The 25821-nt window shown below is 33.6% G+C and overlaps 3 protein-coding genes and 1 pseudogene across 4 annotated transcripts; all 4 read right to left on the bottom strand.

Annotated features, from left to right (window-relative positions):
- Window positions 1–2641: 2641 nt before the first annotated feature.
- LOC105796464 (UDP-glycosyltransferase 75C1-like) lies at window positions 2642–4381 on the bottom strand (annotated as a pseudogene).
- Window positions 4382–8567: 4186 nt separating this feature from the next.
- On the bottom strand, window positions 8568–11858 carry LOC105796466 (UDP-glycosyltransferase 75C1). Its single transcript, XM_012626188.2, has 2 exons — window positions 10345–11858; window positions 8568–9237 (listed from the first exon to the last, which is right to left on the bottom strand). Exons 1-2 carry the CDS (start codon window positions 11744–11746, stop codon window positions 9224–9226), a joined length of 1416 nt encoding a protein of 471 aa, XP_012481642.1. The 5' UTR covers window positions 11747–11858; the 3' UTR covers window positions 8568–9223.
- A 4084-nt stretch (window positions 11859–15942) lies between these two features.
- Window positions 15943–17793, bottom strand: LOC105796468 (UDP-glycosyltransferase 75C1). Its single transcript, XM_012626190.2, has one exon. It carries the CDS (start codon window positions 17588–17590, stop codon window positions 16181–16183), a length of 1410 nt encoding a protein of 469 aa, XP_012481644.1. The 5' UTR covers window positions 17591–17793; the 3' UTR covers window positions 15943–16180.
- A 1753-nt stretch (window positions 17794–19546) lies between these two features.
- LOC105796467 (UDP-glycosyltransferase 75C1) lies at window positions 19547–23589 on the bottom strand. Of its 2 annotated transcripts, none has more exons than XM_052627917.1 (2): window positions 22056–23589; window positions 19547–19829 (listed from the first exon to the last, which is right to left on the bottom strand). In XM_052627917.1, the coding sequence occupies exons 1-2, from the start codon at window positions 23449–23451 to the stop codon at window positions 19816–19818; spliced, it is 1410 nt and encodes a 469-aa protein (XP_052483877.1). In that variant the 5' UTR covers window positions 23452–23589; the 3' UTR covers window positions 19547–19815. The 2 variants fall into 2 exon arrangements, with proteins under 2 accessions (XP_052483877.1, XP_012481643.2); XM_012626189.2 differs by having other exon boundaries at window positions 22050–23588.
- Between the last annotated feature and the right edge of the window lie 2232 nt (window positions 23590–25821).

Genomic DNA, 25821 nt, shown 5'->3' with positions numbered 1-25821 from the left:
GGTTAAAATACTAAAAAGCCCTTTAATATGGGTAAAACATATTTACTTTAATATTAAAATAAAGAGATTTTATGAGTTAAAATCAAGTTAAGGGCTTATTTAACTACAAAAATAGGTTAAGGGTTTGTTTAAACACAATGTAATGAGTGGAAGGGGAATAAAAAGAAAATAATAAATAAAGAGGGCTTGCAAGGAAATTAGCCACATTTAAGGTTTAGTTACACAACACTACTACAGCCGACACCATTTCACTTTTTTCTCCAACAACCACTCAAAATGAAAAATTTGCATATCAGGTCCCTAAATACTTTAGATCATTACATTTCAATCTGGTACCGCTAATTTGACAAGCGGCACCAGTAAAACACCATAGTAAACATACCATTTTGGTAAATAATCTCATGGGCATGCCATTTCAGTTATTAATTTCAATTTTTTATATTATATAAGTAAAAATCCATAAAATATTATTTTAAGGTTTTATCTAAAAAAGAAAATTTTTAGCCATGTTCACATTATACATTTTTTTAAGTTTGACATTTAACTAAGTTGACGCATTGATAATGTGAAGTATTTTTATGAATTATGTTAAGTAATTTTGGAAATAAATTTTACCTAATCTGAAATTTAATCGATTATTTTTATGTAGATATAATTATTATACAACGAAAATATAACATAAATTAATTTTGTAATAAAATAATCCACTTTTATTATTAATAACTAAGAAAAAAAATTTTGTTTGTGACCGAAGTTAAAAGCAATTGTAGAACCGAATATAAAAGATTTTGTGGTGACGGCGTAGTTATAATTATTATGCAATGTGTCAAGAAATGAGCGGATATGCAGATAGCACGAAATATTTGACGCAAAAACTCAAGTTGGCGTATATGACAAAGATTTTAAAATTATTCTATTATCATTTATTTTTTAGAATTTTTAGAAATTTTTAAAATTTTAAATTAGTAAAAGGAAAGTTGCACTTTAGCTTTTTTTTAAACAATAAAATTTTGATTTAATCCTTTAAAATTTACATTTTACTACCGTAAAAATTACTATTTAATTTCGACTCTAAAATTTTTTTTTCTTAATTCCCCTCTGTTATGAGTCTCATAATTGGAGGGTAGTGAATATCATACCCCACAGCTTTTTCTTTCTTTTGTCATTATGATTACAAAGATTATTGTGATACAACGAGGGGAAATGTTCGGTATGACGGTGAAAGGTTTTTATTTCATAAATCGAGTTGGGATTTTAATATTTGTTTTTTAATTTATATTCAAAAATTATATATATATATATATATATATATATATGATAAGAGGCAAAATCCCAACTTAATAAAAATTTCATTTCATGTGTATCAAATAATTATCTTATTCTTGATATCTTATGAGTCGGAGGCAAAGGTTTAGGGTATATTTAGTTTCAGAAATTAAAGATTTCTTTTCTTTTTGTTTTCCTAAAAGTAGAAAAAAATTGAGAAAATTTGTTTGGTTGAAATTTTAAATAAATGAAAAAATATGTGAAAATTATAAAATAAAAAATTTAAACGATCACCCACAACGTATTCAAGTGAAACAAAAAGAAGTAAATTTAAACCACCAAAAATTGTGACAAACATGACCATTAAAAATGTGGAGAGAAATTATATGTATTTTTGTCGTGTATGGTTATTAGGCACTAGACTAGTCAACCACCCCTAAATTCACCCAAAATATGTCATTTTAAACTCTTTAAATTTCATCTCATTTTCAACCTTAAGCATAAATAAAAATATATGTTTACTTTTTTTTTCTTAACCATTTTAGAAAATAAAAAAAGATTGTGAAGGTTTTTTTTGTTGTGTTCTCATTGGCTTTGGTGCTCTCAATCCAATTTGTAGTAGGACAAGAGGAGGCAGCATCTTTGGAAGCTGACAGGGTACTTTTGACTTCAAGGGTGGCAGCTTCTCCAGAATCGAAAGCAGAAGCTCCTACTGAATTTTTCGGCGGGTTGAAGAGGAGAGTGGTATAATGATGCTCAAAAAGCAACATGAGACCCAGATTTTAAGTTGGAGAATACTAACACTAAAAATGAGAAGAATTAGTCAGGGGATGATGCAACAAATTACCATAATGGCAATAAGCAACCTTAGGCAATGTAATTTAATAAAAAGAAACACATCCAATAATATGGAGATATATATATACACATTATAAGGGCTAGAAAATTTTCTCAATAGCCAAAACAAAAGTAATTGTTAAATGATAAATTAAGTGACCAACAATAAATTTCATGTACTCGAGTCCATAAATATTATTATTTAATATTTATCTTGGACAATTAACTCTTTTTAATTTTTATAAAGGTGCGTAACTTTAGATTCTATTATTGGAGGAGAAAAGAAAATTTTAATATTTTTTAAGTATACCCCAATTCTTGTACTCTTTTGCAATTTTTTAAAAATTTAATCTGCTACTTTTAATTTTTAAATTTTAGTCTCTTAGTTTGACTTAAAATTTAAAATTCAATTGTTGATGTTATTAATTAAATTTGGCCATTAAAATTTTAAAAAAACTTACACCATAGGCCAAAATTAATTTAAGCATAAATTTAATACAAACATAAATTAAAAATTTATTTGTAACATTCCATCGAATTTTAGATCATTAATTTGATATTATTATTATTATTATTATTATTACAACAGTTAAGAGGAATTTGATCGTTTTTAAAAATATTATTTCTTGATTTAAGAATTCGAAATATAAATGGAGATAATTATATGAAAAGATAAATTTACTTGCAACAACCTTGAGCAACATCATCCACAAAAACTTTAAGGTTGATATCCAAGGAACCACCTTCCATGGCGGCCTCTCCGCTAACCCTTTCCATTTCACAACATTCTTCTTCACTTGCATCCCTTTCTCATCATCCCCCATCACCAAATCCAAGCACCTAACGATCTCATCACGTTCCACGATCCCTTCTTCATTAGCACTCACTCTTACCCCATTCCCCCACACATCTTCAATCAGCTTCGCAGTAGTCCCTTGATCCGACCATTGAGGGAAAGCCACCACTGGTACACCGGCCACCATGCTCTCCAACCTCGAGTTCCACCCACAATGCGTCACGAAGCAACCCAACGATGGATGAAACAGTACTTCCACTTGCGAACACCATGGAACCACCATCCCAAACTGTTCCAATTCTTCCCTGCAAGTCAGTTTATCTTCTTCTTTCTCTTCGTAGCCTCCATCTTTCCGGTTCCTCACCACCCATAAAAACGGTCGCCGGCTGGATATTAAAGCTCGAGCGATTTCCTCCACTTGTTGCTTCGTTAACACTGCAATGCTCCCGAAGGAAACGTAAACGACGGCCGATTTTGGTTTCGAGTCTAACCATTGGAGGTAATCTTTTGAACCGGATTGAAAAAGATCGGTTCTCAAGGAATTATCCAAGGAGTCATTTGAGTTCAAGAAAGAAGATGGGATTAAAGGTCCGATGCCGACCATGTTGAAATTTTCAATGGCGTTTAATGCTTCGTGTTCCAAAGCATCGAATGTGTTAACAAGGATTTTGGGGTTGGATTCATCAGCGAGGACGTCCATTTTTTCTTGGATTAGCGACAGTGCCCAACGGTAAACGTTTAAAGCGGTTAGGAACGACGGAAGGTCGCGGGTGGCGAGTAGCGGCAGACCTGGTAATTTTATTGAACGCTGGGGGTTTGTTTCATCAGCTTGAGCTTTAAAGGTCGTTTCGTATCCGTTGAAGTAAAAATAATAGATGTCGAAAACGGTGGCGGGTTGAATCCAAAGTAAAGCTGTCGGGATGTGATGTTTACGCGCCACCTCCGAGGCCCAATGGATGAACAGGGTGTAGACAATGCAAGTGACGGGTTTGCCTTCGTTTTCACTGCTTGTTATAAACTCGGAGATGGCTTCTTTGCCTCGTCGCCTCAATTCAGATAGGTAATGGTCTATGTCATCGCAGGGTTGAAAACCGTCGTCGTAGCCATCGGAAAAGGGTAAAAACGTTAGGCCTTGAGCAGTGGGGACTTTGCTCATGCGGCGGCGAGCGGAGATGCAGGTGATGAAAGTTACACGTACGCCAATACGTATAAGATGCTTGGCAAATTGTAAGGTTGGGTTTATGTGGCCTTGTGCAGGGAAGGTCACTAGGAGGAAATGAAGCTGTGACATGGTGGTGACGGCGGCGCGTAGGTAGTTCACCTGGTGTTTTTTTACGAACGTCGGATTTGGAGTAACTAAGAAAGGAAATCGAAGTGTTTTTACAAGTGATGATAAGCAATGAAAATGGGTGACGTTTGGGCCGACGAATTTGAAGATTCGTAATTCCTTTTGGATTTTGTGTGGGAAAAAATTCATCACGCTGTCACACACATTCTTGCTTTGCAAGGACTCATTAATTTCTATATTTTAAATTAAAATATAATTAATTTTTTTAAAAAATTATCCGAAAATTTTGTGATAAATTAAAAGCCGATGTTAAAAACAATAACAAAACCGAATATATATATACATCAAAATGGTATGTTTTTTACTGTACTGTTTTGTTAGTGTCAAGTGGTATCAAATGGAGATGTAATAAGTTAAAGTATTTAGGGATTTGAAGTGTAAATTCCCATTTTAAGTGACTACTGGAAAAAGAAGTGAAAGGGTGCCGCTTAAATGTGGCTAATTGCCTTGTAAACCATCGTTATATATTATTTTCTTTTTATTCCCCTTCAACTCATTATATTATGTTTAAACAAGCCCTTAACTTTTTTTTGTAGTTAACTAAGCTCTTAACCTATGGGTTTTACACATAAAAGCCCTTTATTTTAATATTAAAGTAAATATATTTTGAATTTCAAGCTCTTATCTTAATTTCTTGTTGATGCAATAAAAATTATATACACTTTAACATAAACATAAAATCTAAAAAGTAATTAGCAATTTCAAAATAGTAATTAAGCATGTCATGTATATAAGCACTCTCAACAAATTTTAAATTTTTATTTTTTTAATAAACTATTCTCATCAAATTCATATCAACATAGAATACGAATTAATTTATATGTTTTTAAATAGTATTACTTTAATATTAAAATTTAGGACTTTCATGGGTAAAAATCATAGTTTGAGGGCCTATTTAACTACAAAAAAAGATAAAAGCTTGTTTAAACAAAGTGTAATAGATTAAGCACCTTTTAGTATATTAGCCTTCCATCTATGTTTTCATTGGTTCTTATGCATTGAAAATAATCAAACAATTTCTGCAATGTAGGTGCCAGGTTCAACAACATACAGTCTAGCAGGGCTAAAATACTAAAAAGCCCTTTAATATAGGTAAAACATATTTACTTTAATATTAAAATAAAGGGATTTTATGAGTAAAAATCAATTTAAGGGCTTATTTAACTACAAAAATAGATTAAGGGTTTGTTTAAACACAATGTAGTGAGTTGAAGGGGAATAAAAAGAAAATAATAAATAAGGAGGGCTTGCAAGACAATTAGCCACATTTAAGGTTTAGTTACACAACACTACTGACAGCCGAGGCCCTTTCACTTTTTTCTCCCAACAATAGCAAAACTCGAATATATACAATATTTAAGGAAACAATCTTACAAGTCAATATTTTAATTGTTTGACACATTATGACCATTAATATTAAAATCATGTGTGGACACTATTATTAATTATCAATATTTATAATATTTAACAATAATTTAGTTTGACCATTATATATAAGAAAATTTTTAACTTTTAAGTTTGACATTAAATTAGGTTTACACATTGATAATGCAGCTAATCGATATATTTTTATTATTTATTTTGATTATTTTTGACATGAATTTTATCTAATTTGGCATTTAATCATGTTCTAAGTAGTTATAATTATTATGCAATGTGTCGAGAAATGAGCGGATATGTAGATAGCACGAAATATTTGACGCAAGAACTCAAGTTGGCGCATATGACAGATTTTAGAATTATTTTACTATCATTTATTTTTAGACCTTTTAGAAATTTTTAAAATTTTAAATTAGTAAAAGATAACTTTTCTAAAATGATAAAATTTTGATTTAATCTTTTAAAATTTACATTTTTATTATCATAAAAATTACTATTTAATTTCGACCCTAAATTTATTATTCTTGCTTGAAAAAAACACCTATTAAGTTTGTAGGATTTTTTATGAATTCGATTTCTTCCAAGCTAGTGAATATCATATCGCATAGCTTTTTCTTTCTTTTGTCATTATGATTGTCAGTATGATTACAAAGACTACTGTGATATCACGAGGGGAAATGTTCGGTGTGACAGTGAAAGGTTTTTATTTCATAAATATAATTGAGATTTTATTATTTATTATTTAATTTATATTCAAAAATTATATATATATATATATATATGATAAGAGGCAAAATCCCAACTTCATATGTGGAATAAAAACTTACATTTCGTGTGTACCAAATAATTACCTTATTCTTAATATCTTATGAGTCGGAGGCAAAGGTTTAGGGTATATTTAGTTTCAAAAATTAAAGATTTCTTTTTTTTTGTTTTTCTAAAAGTAGAAAAAAATTCAGAAAATTTGTTTGGTTGAAATTTTAAATAAATGAAAAAATATGTGAAAATTATAAAATAAAAAAATTGAAACGATCACCCGCAACGTATTCAAGTGAAACAAAAAGAAGTAAATTTAAACCACCAATAATTGTGACAAACATGACCATTGAAAATGTGGAGAACAGTTATATGTATTTTTGTCGTGTATGGTTATTAGGCACTAGACTAGTCAACCACCCCTAAATTCGCCCAAAATATCTCATTTTAAACTCTTTAAATTTCGTCTCATTTTCAACCTTAAGCATAAATAAAAATATATGTTTACTTTTTTTTCTTAACCATTTTAGAAAATAAAAAAGATTGTGAAGGTTTTTTTGGTTGTGTTCTCAATGGCTTTGGTGCTCTCAATCTAATTTGTAGTAGGACAAGAGGAGAAGGCTTTTGATGAGGCAGCATCTTTGGAAGCTGACAGGGTACTTTTGAGTTCAAAGGTGGCAGCTTCTCCAGAATCGAAAGTAGAAGCTCTTACCGGATCAAAAAATGGCCTCAATTTTTTTTATTTGTTGCATAACATTTTTTTAATTTTTTTAAAAGGGGCCCCAATTTATTGTTCCGCCTAGGGTCTTAAAAATGTCAAGAAAGAGCCTAGTCATTTGACTTTTTTTTTTTGAAAAGTCTAGGTAGCAAGCTCTAAGTGATGATTTGGCAATCAGTACTATATATGATCGATACCTATAGACAAGTAGAAGAACATCATTTTTAACAGTCAATATTCATTATAGAAGAAGAAAGCTATTTAGATTTTGGTCCACAAATTAGTAACGTTCAAAGTTGCTTCATGAAAAAAATTGACCTATAAAAGGCGAAGGAGTGTTTTTTATTGGTGCAGATGATGCAAACAGAGAAGGTCAGAATGATTTTAAAACAGATTAATGATCACCCACAATGTCTTCAAGTGAAACAAAGTGAAGTAAATTGAACTCGCCAATAATAGTGATAAACTTCACCATTGAAAATGTGGAGAGAAGTTATATGTATTTTTGTCGTGTATGGCTATTAGGCACTGGACTAGTCAACGACCCCTAAATTCGCCCAAAATGTCTCATTTTAATATCTTTAAATTTTGTCTCATCTTCATCCTTAAGCATCAATAAAAATATATCTTTACTTATTTCTTAACCTTTTTAGAAAATAAAAAGGATTGCAAAAGTTTTTTTTGGTTGTGTTCTCATTGGCTTTAGTGCTCTCAATCCAATCCGTAATAGGGCAAGAGGAGAAGGCTTTTGATGAGACAGCATCTCCTGAAGCCGATAGGGTACTTTTGAGGGAGCCAACTTCTCCAGAATCGAAAGCAGAAGCTCCTACTGGATTTTTCGGCGGGTTAAAGAGGAGAATGGTATAGTGATGCTCAAAAAGCAACATGAGACCCAGATTTTAAGCAGAAGAATGCTAACACTAGAAATGAGAAGAATTAGTCAGGGGATGATGCAGCAAATTACCATAATCGCAATAAGCAACCTTAGGCAATCTAATTTAATAAAAAGTAACACATCCAATAATATGGAGATATATATATATATACATTATAAGGGCTAGAAAATTTTCTCAATAGCCAAAACAAAAGTAATTGTTAAATGATAAATTCAATGACCAACAATAAATTTCATGTACTCGAGTCTGTAAATATTATTATTTAATATTTATCTTGGACAATTAACTCTTTTTAATTTTTATAAATGTGCGTAACTTTAGATTCTACTATTAGAGGAGAAAAGAAAATTTTAATATTTTTCTAAGTATACCCCAATTCTTGTACTCTTTTGCAATTTTTTTAAAATTTAATCCGCTACTTTTAATTTTAAACTTTAGTCTCTTGTTTGACTTAAAATTTAAAATCCAATTGATGGTGTTATTAATTAAATTTGACCATTAAAATTATTTTTAAAAAACTTACACCATAGGCCAAAATTAATTTAAGCGTAAATTTAATACAAACATAAATTAGAAATTTATTTGTAACATTCCATCGAATTTTAGATCATTTGATATTTTTATTATTACAACAAGAGGAATTTGATCGTTTTTAAACATATTATTTCTTGATTTAAGAATTCAAGATATAAATGTAGATAATTATATGAAAAGATAAATTTACTTGCAACAACCTTGAGCAACATCATCCACAAAAACTTTAAGGTTGATATCCAAGGAACCACCTTCCATGGCGGCCTCCCCCGCTAACCCTTTCCATTTCTCAACATTCTTCTTCACTTGCATCCCTTTCTCCCCATCCCCCATCACCAAACCCAAGCACCTAACAATCTCATCACGTTCCATGATCCCTTCTTCATTAGCACTCACTCTCACCCCCATTCCCCCCACATCTTCAATCAGCTTCGCATTAGTCCCTTGATACACTGTCCACCATGCTCTCCAACGTCGAGTTTCACCCACATTGCGTCACGAAGCAACACAACGACGATGAGACAATACTTCCACTTGCGAACACCATGGAACCACCATCCCTAACTGTTCCAATTCTTCCCTGAAAGTCAGTTTATCTTTTTCTCTCTCTTCGTAGCCTCCATCTTTCCAGTTCCTCACCACCCATGAAAATGGTTGCCGGCTGGATAATAAATCTCAAGCGATTTCCTCTACTAGTCGATGAGTACTAATCCACCATACGATTGTTAAATCATCGGTTGGAGCTCATTAATTGAACTTAGAAAGAACTTAACAGCGTAATAACTTAAACAAAAAAATTTTTGAATAGTTGAACAATTGAAATGAAAATTTTCTAATAACTCATGACCATTTTGTAACTTTTTGAGGTTGAGTAATCAAAACATAAATTTACTAATAATTTTAGATACATAAAATTAAAAAAATTAAACATAAAGGCTTTTCTATAATACATTTTCACATTTCTACATATTTAAATAGTTATACATATTAAACTGATAAAATGATACTTTGTTTCCTACATTCAAAATCTATCACACCATTCATATTCTCCCATCCCTATCACATATTATACTTTCAATTTCTTTCAAGAAAAAACAAGTTTAAATTTTATTATTATTCTTACTTTACAAAAGTTGTAGATTTAATACTTATACTTTAATTTGGTCATTTTAATTCTCTTACTTTTTAAATTTTAAAATTTCAGCCTTCACTAAACAATAATTGTTAAATTTATTAAATTCTGTTATTTTCAAAATTTGATGCAACAAACATATTATCATATGTGTAATGGCATTTCAGTTTGATATTTTCACATATTACTTACTGAAATTTTAGTTAATGGATTAGTGACTATCATTTGTGTTTAGACGGAAATTTTAGAATTGAAAAAATAGGGACTTAAAATGTTTCAATTGGGAAATATATTTATTAAATCTATAATTGTACACATAGGACATGACTAGTAATTGAATTTAAACAAAAAATTTAACTACTATTATTTGGTTCAAGACTAAAATTTCAAAAGACTAAAAGTATAGGGACTAAAATTGAACATTTTAAAAAGTACAGGACTAAAAATGGTCAAATTAAAGTATTGAAACTAAATCCATAACTTTCATATAAAGTACAGAGACTAGTAGCAAAATTAAACAAAAAAAAAAAAAAACCATATCTGCATAATCTTGTGTGGTGGGTCGTCATTCGCATGTTTACTACAAGGCAAAACCTAATCAAGTTTCATGGTACGATAATAACTGTTTAAATAACTACTATTGAAACAGTGAATTGATTTGAAAGTGGTAATGTTACTTACGATATCCTTCAGCAATATCATCCACAAAAGCTTTAAGCTTCATATCCAAGGAGCCGCCTTCCATGGCGGCTTCACTGGCTAACCCTTTCCATTTCTCTACATTTTTCTTCACTTCCATCCCTTTCTTATCATCCCCCATCACCAAATCCAAGCACCTAACGATCTCATCACGTTCCACCATCCCTTCTTCATTAGCACTCACTCTCACCCCATTCCCCCACACATCTTCAATCAGCTTCGCATTAGTCCTTTGATCCGTCCATTGAGGGAAAGCCACCACCGGTACACCGGCCGCCATGCTCTCCAATGTCGAGTTCCACCCACAATGCGTCACGAAGCAACCCAACGATGGATGAAACAATACTTCCACTTGCGAACACCATGGAACCACCATCCCAAACTGTTCCAATTCTTCCCTGCAAGTCAGTTTATCTTCTTCTTTCTCTTCTTCGCCTCCATTTGTCCGGTTCCTCACCACCCATAAAAAGGGTCGCCGGCTGGATATTAAAGCTCGAGCGATTTCCTCCACTTGTCGCTTCGTTAACACAGCATAGCTCCCGAAGGAAACGTAAACGACGGCCGATTTTGGTTTGGAGTCTAACCATTGGATGTAATCTTTTGAATCGGATTGAAAAAGATCGGTTCTCAAGGAATTATCCAAGGAGTCATTTGAGTTCAAGAAAGAAGATGGGATTAAAGGTCCGATGCCTACCATGTTGAAATTTTCAATGGCGTTTAATGCTTCGTGTTCCAAAGCATCGAATGTGTTAACAAGGATTTTGGGGTGGGATTCATCAGCGAGGACATCCATTTGTTCTTTGAACAACGACAGTGCCCAACGGTAAACGTTTGAAGCGGTGACGAACGACGGAAGGTCGCGGGTGGCGAGTAGCGGCAGACCTGGTAATTTTATTGAACGCTTTGGGTTTGTTTCATCAACTGGAGCTTTAATGGTGGATTCGTATCCGTTGAAGTAAAAATAATAGATGTCGAAAACGGTGGCGGGTTGAATCCAAAGTAAAGCTGTCGGGATGTGATGTTTACGCGCCACCTCCGAGGCCCAATGGATGAACAGGGTGTAGACAATGCAAGTGACGGGTTTGCCTTCGTTTTCACTGCTTGTTATGAACTCGGAGATGGCTTCTTTGCCTCGTCGCCTCAATTCAGATAGGTAATGTTCTATGTCATCACCGGGTTGAAAACCGTCGTCGTAGCCATCGGAAAACGGTAAAAACGTTAGGCCTTGAGCAGTGGGGACTTTGGTCATGCGGCGGTGAGCGGAGATGCAGGTGATGAAAGTTACACGTACGCCAATACGTATAAGATGCTTGGCAAATTGTAAGGTTGGGTTTATGTGGCCTTGTGCAGGGAAGGTCACTAGGAGGAAATGAGGCTGTGACATGGTGGTGACGGCGGCACGTAGGTAGTTCACCTGGTCTTTTTTTACGAACGTCGGATTTGGAGTAACTAAGAAAGGAAATCAAAGTGTTTTTATAAGTGATGAGAGGCACTGAAAAAAGGTGACGTTTGGGCTGACGAATTTGAAGATCCCTAAATCCTTTTGGATTTTGTTTGGAAAAATACTTATCACGTTGTCACACACATTCTTCCGCTACAAGGACAATAATAATTTTTTATTAATAATATCGAAGTCAAAATTTTTGTCTGTGACAAACTAAAAGAACAAAGTTAGAAACAATTGAAAAATGGAATATATATATACATTATAAATATATATTCTAAGAGAAAATATTGTATGAAACTGTGATTATATGAAATTATGATTTTATATTACATTTTATTTGAATTTGAATTTTTAAGAGAAAAATTTAATTTATCATTCTCTTATTGGAGAAGAAAAGGTATGATGTAAAATGACAAATAGCGTTATACAATCCTTTATTATATATGATATACACAATATTCAAGAAAACAATGACAAGTGGATACTTTAATTGTTCGACACATTAATACTATTAAACATGTTTAAGTTTTTTTTTTATCACTCAACTTTTAAAACTTTCAAAATGGTCACCTAACTATTCTGATTTATTTTTTGGTCCATTTCCATTAAGTGTTTGATAGAAAGTTGAAGTGACTGTTTAAATATTAGGATAATAACAATTTTTTTCCTCAAATTTTACATATTGTATCAATTTAGTCATAATTTTTAAAAATTAACCCTACCAAGTATGCAAAGGTAAGGCATTTATCTATGCTTAAGGGAAATGGATAAAAAACTGAAACCCAATTAGTTGAATGACCATTTTGAAAGTTTAGGCATAGATGGATAACTTGGTAGGTAGTTTAACCAAATATAAACTGACTAGTTTAGTGTTGGGGTTTAGTTTAACCTAAATTATAATTCGTGAATTAAATTCAAACCCCCAAGAGTCGTGTAGTATGAAACTGTCTCTAACAGCATCATGCATCAAGCTGCAACCTAAGCATTGAAAAAACACTAGATAAGTCCAACAAGGTTTAGGAATCTTTGAAATTCGTCAGCTCAAACGTCACCTTCTATCAATGCCTCTCTTCACTATAAAAACCCATTAATTTCCTTCACGAATTACGCGCCAACACGCGCCGCCGTCACCATCATGCCACAGCCTCATTTCATCGTAGTGACCTATCCTGCACAAGGCCACATAAACCCGACCTTACAATTCGCCAAGCATCTTGTACCTATCGACGTACGTGTAACTTTCATCACCAGCATCTCCGCCAGCAGTCGCATGACCAAAGTCCCCCACTGCTGAAGGCCTATCGTTTTTACCTTTTTCGGATAGCTATGACGACGAAATTAAACCCGGCAATGACACAGACAATTACATGTCTGAATTCAAGAGACGAGGCAGAGATGCCATCTCTGAGTTTATAACAAGTAGTGAAAACGAAGGTAAACCCATCACTTGCATTGTCTACTATTTGCTCCTTCATTGGGCTACGGAGGTGGCGCGTAAACATCACATCCCGTCAACTTTACTCTGGATTCAACCCTCCACCATTTTCGATGTTGGAGAATGATTCAAAGTCAGTTTTTCTAAATTTAGATTTGCTGTGCTATGCTTAGTTTGTTATTTTCCTTATTTCTCTATTTTTTGTTATGATCGTGCAATAGTGTTGCACATTTTTACGTTAGTTTGTTATGGTGTAAAGGCTATTTATAGGCCTACGTTTATTTCATTTTGTGTGTGAATAATACAGCAACTTCAGTCATTTTGAGTTCAGCTTTTCTTTCTTTTTAAATTTTCTAGTTTAGTATTTTCCTTGCATACACGTTGTTTGACTATAGTCTTCTGTGACTATTTTTTCCCTACATTTTTGCTATCCGAGCCAGGTTCGTTTGTAGCTGGGCGTGCAACTAATGTCGTGAATGTGTGATGGGATGGGAACGGTAGAATTTCAGTTTGATAGAATCTGGAAATTGAAAGTCCCACCAAGAAAGCGTAGCTTCTTATAGATGATGGCGATTAATCGTGTTCCAACGAAAGAATTTTTTATTAGTAGAGGAATTATTATCGACTCTTCGGATAGTGGGTGTCCATGGTGCGAGAGAGTGGCGGAATCTACCAATCACTTTTTTTTGAATGCTCCTTTGTGAAAAGATTCTGGTCGTGTATATTTTGCTGGTGGGGGTTGAGATGGAAGGACGTCGTAGCAAACTTTGAGGAATTCTTTTCCTTGTGCTGGAGAGTGTCTTTGTCTGGCATTCAAAAAAGTCTATGGTTACTGGCAGTATCAGCAGCATGTTGGTCAGGATGGATTTCTCGTAATGAGAAAGTGTTTGAAGGTAAGGCTACAACACTTGACTTGTTAATTTACCAAACAAAATTGAGATCGTTTGTATGGGCAAGAGTGGTCTATGAGGAATGTATTTTCACAGAGAGTGATTGGTGGGGGTGGCCAAGGAAGAGCAGTCCGGTTAAAAAGGGTGGGGAATGTGCGGGTTATGGATAGGGAACCACCTCCTTGCGGTTGGATGAAATTTAATGTGGCTGGGGTTTCTTTGGATGAAAGAGCGGGCTGCGGAGGGGTGTTGCGGGACGAGAAAGGGGTTGTTTCAGCTCTTTTTCAGGTAACTGTGCAGTGGAGGGTTTGGAAATGGTAGTACTGATGGCTATAAAAGTAGCAATAGAGATGTTTTCAAATTTGTTTCATAAGGTGCAACTTCCTTTGATTATAGAGCTTGATTTGAATACGGTATTGAATTAGTTGAAATATAGGAATCTTCGTCAATGGTCGCTAAGGAAGTTGTTTGCGGAAATTGAAGATGAATGTAGACATATTGCCGAAATCCAGTTTGCAATCACTAATCAAAAAAAGAGTGGAATGGCGGAAACTTTAGCAAAGGCAGGCATGTCAAGGAAAAACTTCTTTAAAGCTGCTTGGTGATTTGCTGCTGAAGCAGAATGGATGATGCTGGGATGGTCTGCTATTTTCTGCAGCAGAATACAACGGGGAAATCTGTTGTTAAAGTGTTTTTGTCTGCTTAGTAGTATTTGTTAGGCTGTTCTGTTTTATTTTTTTTTAAACTGTGTTTGATAGTGTTTGGATTGTTCTCAACAATCCTTTTTGTTTTTCACAGACTTTGCAAAGAAAATGGATAATATATATTAAATCTACAATTACATGCTAGTAATTGAATTTAAACAAACAAATTTAACTACTATTATTTGGTTTAGGACAAAAATTTCAAAAGACTAAAAATATAGGGACTAAAATTGAACATTTTGAAAAGTTCAGGACTAAAAGTGATCAAATTGAAGTATTGGGACTAAATCCATCACTTTCAAAAAGTATAAGGACTAGAAGCAGAATTAAACCAGAAAAAACCACATGCGCATAAACTTGTGTGGTGGCTTAGGGTGAGTTTGGATGGGCGGTGCGTTTACCACTGTAGCAATACTGTAGTGTGAGACAAAAAGTAGGCTAAACGCACCGCACCGCACCCAATCGCCCATCCAAACCCACCCTTATTCAAGTTTCATGGTACGATAATACCTGATCTAGTACGATGAAAGGTATTAAAAGGGATAATACTGAATTTTGTCCTCAACATTTATATATTTTACCAATTTAATTATTTTTAATTAAATTCAATTATTAATCTTTGAAAAAACATAAATAGAAGCCAATGGAAAAAAATTTATAAATTCAGGAAACATAAGAAGAAGAAAGAAAAGAAAGCAAAAACTTGGTTACACGTCAAATGAAGTCCACAGCTCAGTAAGGTTAAAAATATGCATATATATCAAAGAAGACATGGGTAGCAACAGTAAAGAGATTTTTGAAGGGATAGAGGTACGACAACAACACATTTGACTGTTGTTGGTTAGGTTATAATCATATATCGAATGGTGAAAGTTGGATGAGGGGCGTAATAAGCCCGACTGGCACCCTTAATCCATATGATAATGGAAGCATCCATGCTTAATCACATATCCTGATTTTGTTTAGGAAGCTCATAGACCGAATTCAAACTTTGGGTTTTTTTTTTTTCTTTTTTTTTTGAGATCATGTATCAATTATTAAGTTAGAAGGTGGAGTGATATTAATGAAGGGAAAACGAGGATGGGACATGAAACGAGTGAGTGCTTGAGGCAAGAAAGGAAAGCATTGATTGAGATTGAGATTGACAGGTGGGGCTCAAAGACTACACAGACCAGCTCCTCTTGGGTCCTTAAAAGAGGAGTTTTTGTTTCGGCTTTTCAATCTTACATTTTTTTTTTTACAAAAGATGATGGAAAAGAAAAAGAAATAAACTTAGAAATTAAAGAAGTTACAATATTTATAGCTGCTATTATAACAGTGAATTGATTTGAAAATGATAAATTTACTTGCAACCACCTTGAGCAACATCATCCACAAAAGCTTTAAGGTTCATATCCATGGAGCCGCCTTCCATGGAGGCTTCCCTGGCTAACCCTTTCCATTTCTCTACATTTTTCTTCACTTCCATCCCTTTCTCATCATCCCCCATCACCAAATCCAAGCACCTAACGATCTCATCACGTTCCACCATCCCTTCTTCATTAGCACTCACTCTCACCCCATTCCCCCACACATCTTCAATCAGCTTCGCAGTAGTCCCTTGATCCGACCATTGAGGGAAAGCCACCACTGGTACACCGGCCACCATGCTCTCCAACGTCGAGTTCCACCCACAATGCGTCACGAAGCAACCCAACGACGGATGAGACAATACTTCCACTTGCGAACACCATGGAACCACCCTCCCAAACTGTTCCAATTCTTCCCTGCAAGTCAGTTTATCTTCTTCTTTCTCTTCTTCGCCTCCATCTTTCCGGTTCCTCACCACCCATAAAAAAGGTCGCCGGCTGGATATTAAAGCTCGAGCGATTTCCTCCACTTGTTGCTTCGTTAACACCGTAATGCTCCCGAAGGAAACGTAAACGACGGCCGATTTTGGTTTGGAGTCTAACCATTGGAGGTAATCTTTTGAATCGGGTTGAAAAAGATCGGTTCTCAAGGAATTATCCAAGGAGTCACTTGAGTTCAAGAAAGAAGATGGGATTAAAGGTCCGATGCCGACCATGTTGAAATTTTCAATGGCGTTTAATGCTTCGTGTTCCAAAGCATCGAAGGTGTTAACAAGGATTTTAGGGTTGGATTCATCGGCGAGGACGTCCATGTGTTCTTGGAACAACGACAGTGCCCAACGGTAAACGTTTGAAGCGGTGAAGAAAGACGGAAGGTCGCGGGTGGCGAGTAGCAGCAGACCTGGTAATTTGATTGAACGCTCGGGGTTTGTTTCTTCAGCTTGAGCTTTAATGGTGGATTCGTATCCGTTGAAGTAAAAATAATAGATGTCAAAAACGGAGGCGGGTTGAATCCAAAGTAAAGCTGTCGGGATGTGATGTTTACGCGCCACCTCCGTGGCCCAATGGATGAACAGGGTGTAGACAATGCAAGTGACGGGTTTGCCTTCGTTTTCACCGCTTGTTATAAACTCGGAGATGGCTTCTTTGCCTCGTCGCGTAAATTCAGATCGGTAATGGTCCACGTCATCGCCGGGTTGAAAACCGTCGTCGTAGCCATCGGAAAAGGGTAAAAACGTTAGGCCTTGAGCAGTGGGGACTTTGGTCATGCGGCGGCGAGCGGAGATGCAGGTGATGAAAGTTACACGTACGCCAATACGTATAAGATGCCTGGCAAATTGTAAGGTTGGGTTTATGTGGCCTTGTGCAGGGTAGGTCACCAGGAGGAAATGAGGCTGTGACATGATGGTGACGGCGGCACGTAGGTAGTTAACTTGGTCTTTTTCTACGAACGTCGGATTTGGAGTAAGTAAGAAAGGAAAGCAAAGTGTTTTTAGAAGTGATGAGAGGCACTGACGAAGTTGAAGATCCTTGAATCCTTTTGGATTTTGTGTGGATAAACATTCAACACGTTGTCACACACATTCTTGCGCTATAAGGACCATAAATTTTCTCTCATTAATTCCAATACAATAAATTAAAATATAAATATATTTTATTTTAAATTATCCATTATTATTATTATTATTATTAATAAAGTCAAAAATTTTATTTGTGACAAATTAAAAGCCGAAGTTAAAAACAATTGCAAAACCAAATATATATTATAATATGCACTATTTAAGAAAACAATCTTATGTAAGGTCTAAAAATTGTAGCAGGTAAGGTAAAGTCAGAATAATTTTTAGGGTAGAATAAAATTTAAATTTTTATAGTTAATATATTTATATTATGTTAGAGATAATTTGTTTTAGATTAAATTATGGTTATGGTCTCTACTATGTTTAAATATAGAATTTAATATCTATTCTTTAATTTTATATAATTTGGTCCCTCTACATAATACTATTAGTTAGTTGAAATAGTTGATACCTTTAATTATCGTGGTCAAAATGTCGAGATCAATATTTTCCTTAAAATACCCATTCGAACTTCATGTAGAAATATATATATTGTATTGAAAGGTGTTTTAAGAGAAATTCATGTAATCATTTTAATCGATATAGTTAAAAATATTAATTATTTAGGATAACTAATATCATTATAAAAGTAGAGGATCAAACGATGTTAATTTAAAATATAAATATTAAATCTCAAATGTGAGCATAATAGAGATATAAAACTATAATTTTATCATTATCTTATAATGTCGGAAAAAAGGTCGTATCATTAGTTAACTCAAATAATTAGCACCCTTAATATTTTTGTAGTAGATGTGAATATTTTAATAACATTTATTCGATTCATTATGTAAAAGTAATTTTTTATAGAATAGTATTTTTAAAAAATTAAAAACTTAATTAGAATAGTTAAAAATATGTTAATTATTTCGACTACCTAATATCATTGTAAAATAGACAATCAAATTATGCCAAATTTAATTATAAAGATTAAATCTTACTTTAAAAATTAAATCTTAAACGTAACCATAATAGAAGAACCAAAACTGAAAATTTACGATTATAGTTATAAATTTAGCAACTGTAGGTAAAAGTATTATTGAGGTCATTGTATTAGATGTCGATTGCATTTTATCCTCTAGCTATACTAAAAATAGATAAATCGGTCTCTATATGTTAAATCAAATAACAAATTAATTTTTTTAAATATTCTTCCGTTCCTGCTATTAAAATTTCGAAGAGTTAATTTATTCACCTCACACCCTAATCAACTCAGTTAACTTTTCTTTGTACTATAATAATTATAACTCTATGGTCAATCACACCTAACCATCAATATGATAACTTTCACTATAACTTTCACCAAAAATTGCTTATTATAACACCCCTAACCCATGTTCGTCACCGGAATAGGATTATGGAGCATTACTAGACCTATCGGACAATTTACAATTAATATACAAATAATTATCAAATATAATATAAAATAATCTTAAAGTCCCTTAGATAAACCCTCAAGGTCCATAATACGAGTTAAGAATGATTCGGGACTAATTCGGAAACTCGGAGAATTTTTCTTTTTGCGAACTCAATATAACTTCTTTATAAATATCTAACATTCCCTGCAATTTCAACTGCAACCAATTTACAATCAATATGGAAACCAACACATTTTCACATTTAAACATATTTAAATCATGCCTAAAACATTTACTTATCAAATTGATCAACAACATTCATAATACTATATAAAAGTTAACTAATAAACTTCGTTCATTTCATTTCAATTTTAGTACCAAATTAACTCAAAAATATGTCAATTTAACTTACTATAACCATCAATTCATCTTAGGTTCAAATATGCATTTTCTCAACACTTAAACAACCAATTCATATGGCCAAATACACACCAACCTTTAAAAGCCAAATCTCATGGCTAATATCATAACTCAAAACATACCAAAATGACACTAGCCTATACATCTCATATATCATATATATACAATTCAAAAGTACCAACTTAGATGTTCGATAGCGCGATGATGTTCCCGACGACTTTTGGATCCGAGCTAGCCTTGATTCTCTATAAAACATAAGAAAATAACACGAAGTAAGCTTCATAGCTTAGTAAGTTCGTAAATGAATAATTCAATACATCAAATACATACAATTCAACTAATTGTACATAACATCACCATATATACAATTACAACAAACCTTTCTCAATGTCTTAAAACATGATCAAATACCATTTCATTATCTTTCTCTATTAAATACTCGAATAGGTTCTGTATGTACCTGTATCATCTCGTACTAACCTCTTACTCAATCATCTCAATGATATTTATAATTCAATTCAACTAGGTTGAATTCAAATAAATCTCAAACACATAAACATTTAACTAACTCATATAATTGCATATTATCACATTAAGTGCTAAACTTACCTTAATATTGCATGAACATATAACTTCACACATACCTGAACCATTCAACTCAAATTCACATTCGAAATAGTTAAGATCATACGAAAATCATATAAAACTCGTACAATACAATATCTCGGATATGGTCTTATATGTTAACACATATCAATTCCACTGTCCCAGACATGGTCTTACACGTTTTCTTACTTCGATGCCAATATCCCAGACATGGTCTTACGCGAAATTACACCCTGAAAGTCCTAATATCATGACATCAATATCCAATACATTTACTAAGGTTCATTCGGAGCTTTCGACTTCGTAATTAAATCAATTCATGCACAAAACTAGTAATCCAAAGCTCAAATCAATTCGGCGATATATATCCATATACGAATCAAATTTGTCAATGTATATCTATATACAAATCAAATTTGGTAATGTATAACAATATATAAATTAATTCAGCAATGTATATCCATATACAAATCAAATTCGGCAATATATAACCATAAACAAATCAATTCAAATGAAGACATGAATAGCAACAGTAAAGATAATTTTGAAGGGACAGAGGTACGACAACAACACATTTGACTGTTGTTGTATAGGTTATAATCATATATCGAATGGTGAAAGTTGGATTAGGGGCGTAATAAGACTGACTGGCACCCTTAATCCATATGATAATGGAAGCATCCATGTTTAATCAAATATCCTGATTCTGCTTAGGAAGTTCATAGACGGAATTCAAACTTTGGGGTTTTTTTTTTTTTTTGAGATCATGAAGTTAAGAAAGGGAAGACTAGGATAGGTCATGAAACGAGTGAGTGCTTGAGGCAAGAAAGGAAAGCATTGATTGAGATTGAGATGGATAGATGGGGCACAAAGACTAAGGGTCAGTTCTTCATTGCTTTTGAAAAGTATTTTTGAAAAGTGTTGTGGAAAAGTACTTTTAAAAAATGCTTTCGAAAAATTTGAGTGTTTGATATTGCTGTCAAAAAGTGCTTTTGAGAAATAAAATGTCCATTTTAGACATGATATTATAAAGTAACAAATATGTATTTAAATAATGTTCAAATTAGTTAATATTATGATATTTTAGCAAAATTATAAAAATAATTTATTATAACTTATTGTTAATATTTTAATATATAATATTATTTTTAAATTTTTCTAAGTAATTAATATTAATTATTTATTAAATTTAATTAGAATATATAAACTATATTTAAATATAATAATTAAATATTTGTAATTAGATCTTGACACAATTGTATTATTTTAAAATTTATTTTTATTTTTAATTAATGCTTTTAACACATTTGTATTATTTTATTTTAAAATGTATTTTAATATATAACTCTTATTAGATATTAACGTAACATAGAAAATATAAACCTAACAAATTAAAATATTACATATATTTAGATTAAAGATTTAAAATGGATAACATTTATATACCAAATATAAATACTAAAAATTTTGGGAGAAGAAAAAGGTTAAAAATGTAAATAGAAGTCAAAAGCACTTTTGGCAGACGGAAAAGTTAAAATTTTTAATTTCTCCATCTGCCAAAAAGTATTTTTTTAAGTTAAAAATATTTCTGAAATGATGTCTATTCTTTATTATTTTTCAAAAAAAATACTTTTACATGCAAAAACTCATCTAAAAAGTAATAAATAGCACAGCCTAAACAGACCAGCTCTTCTTGGGTCCTTAAAACAGGAGTTTTTGTTTGGGCCTTTCAATCTTACATATATTTTTTAAAAGATATGGAAAAAAAAAAAGAAATAAACTTAGAAATTAAAGAAGTTACAATCTTTATAGCTGCTATTATAACAGTGAATTTATTTGAAAATGATAAATTTACTTACAACCACCTTGAGCAACATCATCCACAAAAGCTTTAAGCTTCATATCCATGGAGCCGCCTTCCATGGAGGCTTCCCTGGCTAACCCTTTCCATTTCTCTACGTTTTTCTTCACTTCCATCCCTTTCTCATCATCCCCCATCACCAAATCCAAGCACCTAACGATCTCATCACGTTCCACCATCCCTTCTTCATTAGCACTCACTCTCACCCCATTCCCCCACACATCTTCAATCAGCTTCGCATTAGTCCCTTGATCCGTCCATTGAGGGAAAGCCACCACCGGTACACCGGCCACCATGCTCTCCAACGTCGAGTTCCACCCACAATGCGTCACGAAGCAACCCAACGACGGATGAGACAATACTTCCACTTGCGAACACCATGGAACCACCCTCCCATACTGTTCCAATTCTTCCCTGCAAGTCAGTTTATCTTCTTCTTTCTCTTCTTCGCCTCCATCTTTCCGGTTCCTCACCACCCATAAAAAAGGTCGCCGGCTGGATATTAAAGCTCGAGCGATTTCCTCCACTTGTTGCTTCGTTAACACCGTAATGCTCCCGAAGGAAACGTAAACGACGGCCGATTTTGGTTTGGAGTCTAACCATTGGAGGTAATCTTTTGAATCGGGTTGAAAAAGATCGGTTCTCAAGGAATTATCCAAGGAGTCACTTGAGTTCAAGAAAGAAGATGGGATTAAAGGTCCGATGCCGATCATGTTGAAATTTTCAATGGCGTTTAATGCTTCTTGTTCCAAAGCATCGAAGGTGTTAACAAGGATTTTGGGGTTGGATTCATCAGCGAGGATGTCCATTTGTTCTTGGATCAACGACGGTCCCCAACGGTAAACGTTTGAAGCGGTTACGAACGACGGAAGGTCGCGGGTAGCGAGTAGCGGCAGACCTGGTAATTTTATTGCACGCTTGGGGTTTGTTTCATCAGCTTGAGCTTTAATGGTGGATTCGTATCCGTTGAAGTAAAAATAATAGATGTCAAAAACGGTGGCGGGTTGAATCCAAAGTAAAGTTGTCGGGATGTGATGTTTACGCGCCACCTCCGTGGCCCAATGGTTGAACGGGCTGTAGACAATGCAAGTGACGGGTTTGCCTTCGTTTTCACTGCTTGTTAAAAACTCGGAGATAGCTTCTTTGCCTCGTCGCCTCAATTCAGATAGGTAATGGTCGATGTCATCGCGGAGTTGAAAACCGTCGTCGTAGCCATCGGAAAAGGGTAAAAACGTTAGGCCTTGAGCAGTGGGGACTTTGGTCATGCGGCTGCGAGCGGAGATGCAGGTGATGAAAGTTACACGTACGCCAATACGTATAAGATGCTTGGCAAATTGCAAGGTTGGGTTTATGTGGCCTTGTGCAGGGGAGGCCACTAGGAGGAAATGAGGCTGTGACATGGTGGTGATGGCGGCTCGTAGGTAGTTCACTTGGTCTTTCTCTACGAACGTCGGATTTGGAGTAACTAAGAAAGGAAATCAAAGGGTTTTTGTAAGTGATGGGAGGCACTGAAAAAAGGTGACGTTTGGGCTGACGAAGTTGAAGATCCTTAAAATCCTTTCGGATTTTGTGTGGACAAACTTTCATCACGTTGTCACACACAAGATAAATTAAATTTTTTAAAATTATCTATTTTTATTATTAATAACAAAGTTAAAAATTTTATTTGTGACAAATTAAAAGCCGAAGTTCAAAACAATTGCAAAACCAAATATATATATTATAGTATACCCAATATTTAAGAAAACAATGTAACGTAAAGTTTGAAAATTATAATAGAAAAGGATGAAGTCGAATAATTTTTAGGGATCGAATGGAATTTTAATTTCTTATAGTTAATATCTTCATATTGTATTAAGGATAATTTGTTTTAGATTAAATTATGGTTATGGTCTCTCTACTATGTTTAAATACAAAATTTAATATCTATTCTTTAATTTTATATAATTTGGTTCCTCTACATAATAATATTAGTTAGTTGAAATAGTGGGTTTTTTACATAAATAGGTTGCAAAAAAAAAATTTACTGAAATAGGGTGTCAGAAAAAGTATTTACCAAAATGGGTTACTTTTTTCATTGGAGCCTATTAGATAGGCGCCAATGAATAAAATAATAATTTTTTTTTGAATAAAATATTTTTTTATATTTTTTTAATAATTTTTTTAAAAAAAATACGGGTCAAAATACGGTCAACGGGTCGGGTCGGGTCGGGTCGGGTGGCGCCTATCAGGTAGGCGCCAATGAAGGTGCCTTATAGAGAGGCGCCATTACTAGACCTATCCATGGGCCGGGCCGGGCCCAAAAAAATTTTGGCCCGACTCCTAGGCCCGGCTCGAAATATGGGCCTAAAATTTTGTCTAGGCCCGGCCCGGGAAAAAATCATATGCCCAAGCCCGGCCCGGCCCGGCCCATTTTTTAAATAAACACCAAAAAATTTTTAAAAATAAAAAAAAGTATTTTAAAAATAAAAAATAAAAATATATTTATTGTATTCGGGCCAGGCCGAGCCCGGGCCAAAAAAGTTGTGCCCGAGGCCCGGCCCGTTTTCTAAACGGGCCTAACTTTTTTGCTCAAACCCATATTTCGGGCCTATATTTTTACCCGAAACCCTCCTATATTTCGAGTGGGCCATCGGGCCGGGCCGCCCAGCCCATGGACAGGTCTATGGCGCCGAAGGCCTCATAAATTTAGGATTATGTTATAAATTTTTGTGTTTGTAATTATTTAAAATTTAATTTATTAGTAATAAATTACTAAATTACTAATAAGTTACTAATAAATTTATAACATAATCTTAAATTACTAACAAATTAATTATAAAATAATTACAATATTCATACAAAAATTACAATATTACAATATATACCGACATTCAATATTCATACAAAATTATAATATTACAATATTCATACAAAATTACAAAATTACAATATTCATATAAAATTGCAATATTTTTGTTATTAATTATTAATTATAAATTATCTATATTTAGTATGAATATTGTAATTTTTTGTATGAATATTGTAATTTTTTGTATGAATATTGTAATATTATAATTTTGTATGAATATTGCAATTTTTTGTATGAATATTGTAATATTATAATTTTGTATGAATATTGTAATGTCGGTATATATTGTAATATTGTAATTTTTGTATGAATATTGTAATTATTTTATAATTAATTTGTTAGTAAATTAGGATTATGTTATAAATTTATTAGTAACTTATTTGTAATTTAGTAATTTATTACTAATAAATAATTACAAACACAAAAATTTATAACATAATCCTAAATTTATGAGGCCTTCATTGGCGCCTAGACCTGTCCATAGGCCGGGCCGGGCCCAAAAAAAATTTTCAGCCCGACTCCTAGGCCCGGGCCCGGCCCAAAATATGGGCCTGAAATTTTGTCCAGGCCCGGCCCGGGCAAAAATCATAGGCCCAAGCCCAGCCCGGCCCGGCCCATTGGCGCCTCTCAGAATGACACCACCATTGGCGCCTCTCAGAATGGCACCACCATTGGCGCCTCCCAGGTAAGCACCACCATTGGCGCCTCCCAGATAGGCGCCAATACTATGTATTATACGGGTTCTATACTAACCCGAAAAAGTATAAAATTATATTTTATTCAAAAAAAAAATTTATTATTATTTTATTCATTGGCGCCTATCTAATAGGCTCCAATGAAAAAAGTAACACATTTTGGTAAATACTTTTTCTGACACCCTATTTCAGTAATTTTTTTTTCAACCTATTTATGTAAAAAA

Source organism: Gossypium raimondii, chromosome 3 (assembly GCF_025698545.1).
Source record: "Gossypium raimondii isolate GPD5lz chromosome 3, ASM2569854v1, whole genome shotgun sequence".
NCBI lineage: Eukaryota > Viridiplantae > Streptophyta > Magnoliopsida > Malvales > Malvaceae > Gossypium > Gossypium raimondii.
Note: the sequence above shows the minus strand (reverse complement) of the source record. Positions and strands in the feature narration are given on the sequence as shown.